The following is an 8,672-nucleotide window of genomic DNA, read 5'->3' as shown; positions in this document are numbered from 1 at the left end:
CAGAGGGAACCTTCAGTGAACAGATGGATCACCAGTGTATACCGTGGACAAAGTAAGATACTTACAGTATTCTATCCAATGTATCCTTAGATGGTGGGGGTGGTGATGATGATCATGATTCTTCAGTGGTGAAAGTAGACAGGTGCGCGCAGCAGCATAAAATGTACAGCCAGTGCGCAGTACCGGTAAGAGAATAGGGTTAAGGATGCTGGACAAAAACCCACAGTGAAAATTCAACATGATCTCCAAAAATTCTGTGCTCCTGGACACGGATGTTAAGGACACAAAATCTGTGTCCAGGAGCACGGATTTCGCCAAAATTCCATGCTCCTGGACAGTGGACACAGAATTATTTTCCGTGATGGACACACAGAAGTGCTCTCTCTATACTCCCACAGCTCTATGTTTCCACAGCCTTGTGGTTTCTCAGGATTTTTCTAATTTCAAATATTTGTTCTAAAAAAAAAACATTTCTTACTGACAGGTTAGGGTTAGGGATTGTTTCGGTCTGGGAACAGCTAGTTTTCTTCCAATCATTATATGAATTTGATAGCCTAGCAACCAACTGGAAAAGGTATTTCTCAAAAATATGTCTTTAATGACAGGTTAAGGCTAGGGAATGTTTTGGTCAGGGCACAACTTAAATTGCTATGGCATTATTTTGTTTAGGATTAGCATTTGCTTAGGATTAGCAGTATGTATTTTGTAATGATAGAGTTAACACAGTGTTGTGGTAATAGCCTATAGAGCACTTCCGTGTGCCCATCACGGAAAACAATTCCGTGTCCAGGAGCACGGAAAACAATTCTGTGTCCAGGAGCACGGAATTTTGGCAAAATCCGTGCTCCTGGACACGGATTTCGTGTCCTTAACATCCGTGTCCAGGAGCACGGAATTTTTGGAGATCAGGCTGGAAAATTCTATCAAAGTAGAGAACATACAACCACACCATTCGAAACAAATGTCTTATGAAGATAATAGCTTGAAGTTACCTGAAATAGTCATACAACGTTATAGTAGATCTGTAGGCCACGCTTATTGTGTTAGCGCTCTTTCTGATGTTGGCATTGGAAGGGCGGTTGTTAGGAAGAATATCCTTGAAAAACAGCACTGGTAGCACTGTAAGACATGAAAACTACTTTCACCCGGCCCTGCCGTGGCCAACCGGTAGGGCACTCGCCTGCCATGTGGCTAACCCGGTTTCGATTCCCGGCCCGGGTCCTTTGCCGACCTCTCCCCGTATCTCTCCCAATTCGCTTCCTGTCCACCTCTCACACTGTCCTATCAAATGAAGTCGAAAAAGGCAAAAAAAAAAAGAATAAAGAAAACTACTTTCACCCTTGACTGTGTCAGTCCTGTAACTGCTCCTACTCTGGGGTGAATTTCTCAAAACCAAAGTTGCTTACTACATTAGCTACTTTGTTGTTTTCAATGCATTTTCCCATTGGCAACTACCTAAGTTGCTATCAGGCTAACAACTTCTCTTTTGAGAAACTCACCCCTGCTGTGTGTGTTTCCTGTAGGTGTCCTGCAGGGCAGGTTGTGGTGTCCAATGGCACCAGCTCCTCTGACACCAAGTGTGCCGCTCCCCTGCTGAAAACCACCACAGCACGCACCACAACCAAACACAGTCGCAGCCTGACCCCAGCGGTCCATCCAGCCAGAAAGCCAGACGGTAAATTCAACATGAAGTTGTACTGCTCACACTATCCTTGTGCTAGGCGGTAGCCTACTTGAAGACAAGCCATTTCTTTTTGGAGTTGCACAATTAGTTGGGCTAATTTCAAATTTCACCCCAAAGACATGTCAGTCAACAAATACTTCAAATCTCTTTGGAACACTTGTCAGATGTTCTTCATTTGTGTTCCTCCTCTTCTCTTCTCCTCTCCTCTTCTCTTCTCTTCTCTCTTTTCCTTTCCCAGATGACACAACCATGACGATATGGATCCCTGTGGCTGTGTTTTGCGTACTACTTGCAGCTGCATGCGTTGTCATTTTTGCCTTTATCCTGAAGCAGATGACAACAGGCAAGGAGGCGCCCTTCAAGACGCCTCCCCAGGAGCCTCCCAAATCACCAGGTACAGAATGCAGCCATTTGGTCCTTAGAAGAGTAAGGGTTCTTTCCAATATGCGGACCCCCATCCCCGGCCTGTGCTTGTGGCCTCGCCTTTCACTGACACTACGCCTCAATGTCAGCCTTGCCACAACAACTTTTGAGGGACTATTCATCATCCCGATTGAAAATGACAAAATGACATTAGAATTGCGCTTTTGTGAGACATGGAAACACACTTCTGGCCCTGCCGTGACCAAACGGTAGGGCTTTTGTCTACCATGCGGCTGAGCCAGGTTCGATTCCTGTCACCACCTTCACTGTCCTATCATAAATAAAGTCAAAAAGACAATATAGATAATGATAATAATAATAATACAATACACTTCTGTCATCAGTGACGTCATCACAGGGCCACAAGCAGGCAAGTGAGCAAGGGAGGATGGGAGTTAGGATATTAGAAAGAACCCTAAATGTACGCAAACCCCACATTGCCGGTTTATTTATTAGTCTGCACAGTGCAACCCAGGCTGAAGGTTTATAAACCTTCAGTAGGAATTCATCTTCAGTCAGAGTTGAAGTGTGCAAACTTCTACTCTCTCTGCCTACATGCAGGCTTTTAGTAACCTTGGTAACCAACACACAATAGCTGGCATGATTCATTTTACCTGGAAGAGAACGTAGGCAGTTAATTTCTTCACACTAAACACTCCTTAAGCAACCATTTCAATGTGTTTCATTATTGCAAATGTCCTCAATGGAGCAATTTTATTTGACTGCAAAATGGACAGGATGCTGCAATTCACTCTTTTCTTGGGCACAGGGTTTATTGGGCCATTCGTCGTCATTATTTCAGGCCAATTTCCAACACTCCCGTTACCAATCTCTGTGTGAATCTTCTAATTGTAACAGAAAAAAATGGTAACAGAAAAAAACAGTGTACCTTAAGGTCTGTAGAATCGTGCCTAAGCCTTATTCTTCCCTAATGATTTTATAATAAGGGCCACCTCTTTCTTTCTTTCTTTCTTCAGGGCCTGTCCATCTGATGATGCCGATGCCGGTGGAGCAGGAACAGGAGGAGGACTGTAGCTTCTGCCAGCCCCAGCAGGAGCAGGGGAGCCTGGACTCTTTTTCCACCCAGGACTCCATGGAAAAACTCCTGCATTCAGCCTGACCGTCTGAGCAGTTCACCATTGCCATATTCTTACATGTAAATACAAACATTTAATGCACTTACTGTGATTTGTCACACCGAAGAATGACTTACCTGCCAAAGTGGCTAGTGAGACTGAACTTGTTACCAGCCATAGCTATGTTTTACCAGCATTTGGCCATTTGGCTGGTACCAATGTCAAGCCCTGCCCACGCCACGCAGCGACAATTGAAGATAGCAGTCAGTAGTCCACTACACTCTCATTCTTCTTTTGAGATGATCTATTGGGGGACAAGTCATATGATTGATTGATTGGCTAATTGATTTCTTTGACACTCACCCAAACATGCATCCGTTTACTTGGGAGTTGCAGCAGGCTGCCACATGTTGGATGTTTGGGCTTGTCGGACGTTTGACTGCCAGATGCTGCCATGCTGGCAAAGCAACTGTTACAAGACTTGAATTGGGGATGGTCATCACACTATCTCATATCACATCGATTTACAAGAAGGTGAAGGACTTCTATCTGGGTGTGTCCTGCTACATCTAAATTGCTTTATATTACCCAGCTAATACACATGGATAAACAATTAAGTGTGATACAATACCCTCCAATTGTTCCTGTTTGCTATTTGACTGTGAAGTTATTTAAACACACACAATTCCATGTGTGTACATCTTTGCTGGATTTGTATATGAGTGTTGGAAATATGTGTATGAGAACCTGGAGTATGGAGCCTCGTTTTTTTTCTATGCCAAAGAACAGATTAGGTGGAGTGATATGAGTAGCTTATCTTTTGCCGTTCAATGACCTTCTGTTAACTGGGCACTCACGGGCACGATTACGCGCATTTCATTGAGAACATGCACGTGATGAAACTAGTGGAAATGTTACAGTAGTACAGAGTTGGCTCACAGCCAAATGAGTGGCTTTTCTGCAAGCAGGCGAAACGTGTAGGCCTACACACGCACACTGTACTGTTTCTATTTTTAGGCCTGTAGACACTCGGCCTGCCTTTGACACCGTGAGCGAGTCTGAGGCTTGCAAATTAAGAGGGCTGTGTGTTCCTGTAATCTCTGGTGGGCTTTCCCCATTTCCTTGCTGAAAGAAAGAAAGGTCAGTATTTCAGCAGTGGAGCTCATCAAAGCAGAGTGTAGGCTAATTTTACATAACCCAGAAATGGCATATCGTACACACAGTGCCCTCATTATTGTTGCTGCTGAAAGTAAGCAGGGTGATATAGGTGACTGGGTGGTATTTGTCTTGTCCCACTTGGTTGCTGCTTCCGTTAGCAGTACCAAGCAGCAGTAGGGTAGAGGTATCAGTGTGGGGCCTGGCCTATCCGTTATCCCGTCCCCAAACAGGGTTGCATTTAAGGGGTACTACTACTAGCTTACATGAACTGGCACGCAGAGGCCGTCTTTGACTAGACACATGGGAGAATTGCTGCCTGCCTACAACACACCCACACCCACGTATGAGGAAACTCCTCATGCCACAGCAATGTCTGCCTTAAATGGATCTTTAAATGGGTTCACCCATGCCATTCAAGATAAAGATCTATGCGTCATATCGCCTTATCTAGGCAGTTAAATGGCTACCTCTTGTCCCAATTCGTGCCGTGACCCGTGGGTGTACTGTACAACAGTGCAAAGGGAGGGTTCCTCTCCTCTGAGGATAAGACAGCTCACAAACTTGAATGAAGTGATTGTTTGAGACAAGACTTGACTTGTTCTAGGGCAACACTGATTTGCTGTTCTGCCAATGAATTCATTCCTCATATGGGACAGGTGTGTGAGCAATTGTTAGTCACTCCAGTATGAGTGTTTCAATGAGAAATGGAGTAAAATGGGGTTACATGCACTATTGAGATGATGTTGGCAAGGTACCAGGTTGAATGACACATCCATGAGACATATAATGGTGGGAATGCCTTGAAACATGTTACAAGTGTGAATGTTTTCTTTCTGTATGTTTTTGTACACATTTTAATGTATTTGCATTTTTGCACATTTCGTGTGGAAGCCTCCAGTCCAGTATTACTATATTAGTTTTAAGCGATCTAAGTAGTTTTTCATTAAACATATTTTAAAAAAGTTTGGCCTAAGACATTATTTATGATTGTTGAATTCCTTTTATCTTGCACTGAGTTGATGGTGTAAGCCAAAATTGCTGATGGAAAATGAAAGGGTATGTTTGGGTAAGCAGTTAGGACCTCAGACTTCGACCCTCGACCCGCCAGGCTGGTGGGGGGAATAATTAACCAGTTCTCTCCCCCATCCTCCATGACTGAGGTACCCTGAGCATGGTACTGTCCCACCGTACTGCTCCATTGGGGCGCCATTGAGGGCTGCCCCCTTGAACGGGTGGGGCATAAATGCAATTTCTTTGCGTGCAGTGTACACTTGTGTGCTGTGGAGTGCTGTGTCACAATGGCAATAGGAGTGGGAGTTTCCCAATTGGGCTTTCCCTTCACTTCACTTCACTTCACTTGACCCATCATAACATTCACACCTAACATTATACCGTATATCGATGCATTCAGACTTTCACATTCATTCTTTCTGTGTATGAAACCATCATAACAGGTGCTTCCCACAGCAATTAACCTTTATTTTGCATTACTTTGCATATAGGGAATCCCTTCATTCGCTTCAAATTAATTACAGGAAAGTTTGGTTGATTTTAGAGAAGTCATGTAAATACAAAAATGTGGCCAAATTAGAGCACACACTGTGTGTGTGTGTGTGTGTCTGCGTGCGCGTGGGGCAGAGTTGTATAAAGCAGAAGTACGCTGACAGATGTAATTACAACACTTATTATGATACGTGGTATGATAACGTTGAAGTCATGTAATATCATACCACTAGTGTTGTAATTACATCTGTAAGAGTTTGGAGGTGCAGAGTGCAATTGTTAATAAGAAACTAACTTCAGTCATTCAGAACAAGTGGGAAATATGTCAGTGGCCCTATGACCTGGTTTTAGTTTGAGAATAATGCCACGAGACTTTAATTAGAAGGATTACCACTCACACCACAGATTTGATTAGATTAGATTACATAAACTTTATTGTAACACACATGAAACAGAAAATTGTCTTGACTTTGATAACTTTGAAAATTGTCTTGACTTTGATAACATATCTAAATGGGCTTAACACTAAATGGCCTTCTACGAACACCTGGGGGTTAATTGGCAGGCAGGCCATATCCGGGACACCCATCACACTTCTTTACTTTGTCCAATAAAAAAATACCTCCGACTGGTAAGACCAGTTCAGCAGAATGCTTGTACTCAGACAACCTCACCATGACTCATTTTAATCTTTTTTTCCATGGATCATATGGACCTTGACTTTCAAGGTAGGCCACTACAGATTGATAGGTGAAAGGGAGTCTCCCACTTACACATGTTCTTTTGAGGTCATTCAGCTGATTATGAGTCACTAGCAGAGGTTTCCCATATGACTGACTAGCATATCACGGGCATATCCTTTATGAAGCTGGCAAAGAATATGCCTGGGCGACAGCCTGGCTATCATGCCAATAAAGATCATAGGAGCTTAGTTTGGCCAAACTCACATATTAGCCAATTTGCGAAGGAAAGTCACTGGAGCCTCTCAGATATGGGAGATTAATGTGAACTTTAAAACTTAGAGCAGTGCTGTGAATAAAAACACAAATAAATGGTCCATATCCACACCCGTAGCCATGGGCGGGCCTTGGGGGGCCAGGCCCGCCCACTGATACGCTTGGGCCCGCCCTGGCCCAGGGCCCACAGTCACAGATCGCAAATGAATAATAAATATAAAATATAATAATATAATAATATTAAAATAGATAGCCTAGAGCTAAACTCATTTGTGGAGGGAAATGAAGTTAGTTCTTGCAAGCAGTCATGCCGCAAGTTTTGTGATTTCCTAAATATGGATAACACTATGCATAACTGTTTTAAAACTCAAACATCGGTAACTTTGGATAACCCACGACATGACATGTTAGACAAGCCTGGATTATCTTCGTGGATCCTGCATGACAGCTGGACCGACAGCGACTAGGAAGTGTGTGTGGTGGCAATTGCAATATTGTACTATGTCTCTGTTGGTTGCTTTGAAATAACTTACACCCGGCCGCTGCGCCGTGGTGTTTTGTTTTGTATTCAGTTTGAGATGCTGGCTGCTCGTCATCTAATATGTCATGTGCACACATGCAGTTGTTGGTGGTGGCGGTGTGTGCTTTGTCTGTGTTGGCATTTTGCTAATTACTCCTCTCCTCTGTTGGTTGCTTTAATTTGAATTGCACCTGTCGTCAGAGGTGCATCTTATCACCAGGCTAGAGAGGTAGGCCTAGCAGCTTAGGGCCCCCAAGCCGATGGTGAATAACTAATCGACGAATACGATAAACTACAAAAGTGGCGATTTGTTGCAAATGGTAATTATTTAAAAATCGCCGCTGCCAGTCGTGGTGTTTTTGTCGTTGTTGAGTTCGAGATTCTGCGTGTAATCTGTTTCCGCGCGCGCGCCTGTGTGTGTGTGCATGTGTGAGAGCGCACGCTGTCCTGTCATGTTTAATGTAATGATTATTGTGAGGGATTTGGGCTGCGCAAATGGTCAAATAAGCAAAAAATAAGATAATAATTAGTGGTGCCCGCCCTTGGATTTCATAAGCCTGCCTTAAGAAACAGTTCCGGCTACGGGTCTGTCCATATCTGACATTATCCAGAGATGTTCCTTCTCATTTATGATTTAGTCCTCTCTCATGACACACTAGATAGTGAACAGCAGTGTAGAGCAGGCATGACAGAGGGGGGCAGTTGTCCCAGGCCCAGAATTGTATCCTTCAGATGACTTTGTCCTGGGCCTGGCCAAAGCAGTCAGCGGCCCTGGTGCAGAGAATACACATTACTCTTGTACCGGTTAGTTTCTCAGAGATAGGCTCAACCTGCATCCATGAAATGGATTAATGCCTTTGGGCTGTACGATACCATACAAAGTTACACCCAATCACACCACTCATCCCATATACATGCTGAGAGCAACTCAAACCCCAACTCGCATGACCCACATCAATCACACCTTTGCATCTCCAAAGTCAACAAACACTGAAAAGGCAAATAGCCTGCTTGGCCAGACTGGCTTGATCACAAACATTTGTGCAGCATCACAAGAAGTATTGGCAGGCACAGGGTAATGGATGGCAATGTGCTCTACAGCTGTTGGCAAGACCCAAGCTGGAGGCTAATGGATGTGTTTTTTTGTCCGTTTATGACAACTATTGTTCACAACAAAACAAAAAACATAATGATTCACTGTTTTATCCCCAAAGAAATCCCCCCTACTAGAGAACCCCCCCCCCCCCCCAAGAGTTACGTCCTTGATCACACAACGAATAGGTCAAAAGCAGCTGTGTGTTGCACAATTAGGAGGACAAAATTAAAATCATTTTCAAACTGACACAGTGCTC

The 8,672-nt window shown here is 43.8% G+C and overlaps 1 protein-coding gene across 1 annotated transcript in view; it reads left to right on the top strand.

Moving 5' to 3' along the window:
* Positions 1-6,106, top strand: part of tnfrsf9a (tumor necrosis factor receptor superfamily, member 9a) — an 8,984-nt gene extending 2,878 nt beyond the window's left edge. Inside the window, exons 7-10 of the mRNA XM_063208399.1 lie at positions 1-52; positions 1,524-1,675; positions 1,923-2,078; positions 3,085-6,106. The exon at positions 1-52 is cut by the window's left edge and continues 18 nt beyond it. Coding sequence (XP_063064469.1) covers positions 1-52; positions 1,524-1,675; positions 1,923-2,078; positions 3,085-3,227 — 503 coding nt within the window. The 3' untranslated portion in view covers positions 3,228-6,106. The remainder of the gene's footprint in view (positions 53-1,523; positions 1,676-1,922; positions 2,079-3,084) is intronic.
* The last annotated feature ends 2,566 nt before the right edge of the window (positions 6,107-8,672 follow it).

Source organism: Engraulis encrasicolus, chromosome 10, assembly GCF_034702125.1.
Source record: "Engraulis encrasicolus isolate BLACKSEA-1 chromosome 10, IST_EnEncr_1.0, whole genome shotgun sequence".
Lineage (NCBI taxonomy): Eukaryota > Metazoa > Chordata > Actinopteri > Clupeiformes > Engraulidae > Engraulis > Engraulis encrasicolus.
This window is presented reverse-complemented; position numbering and strand designations above follow the sequence as displayed.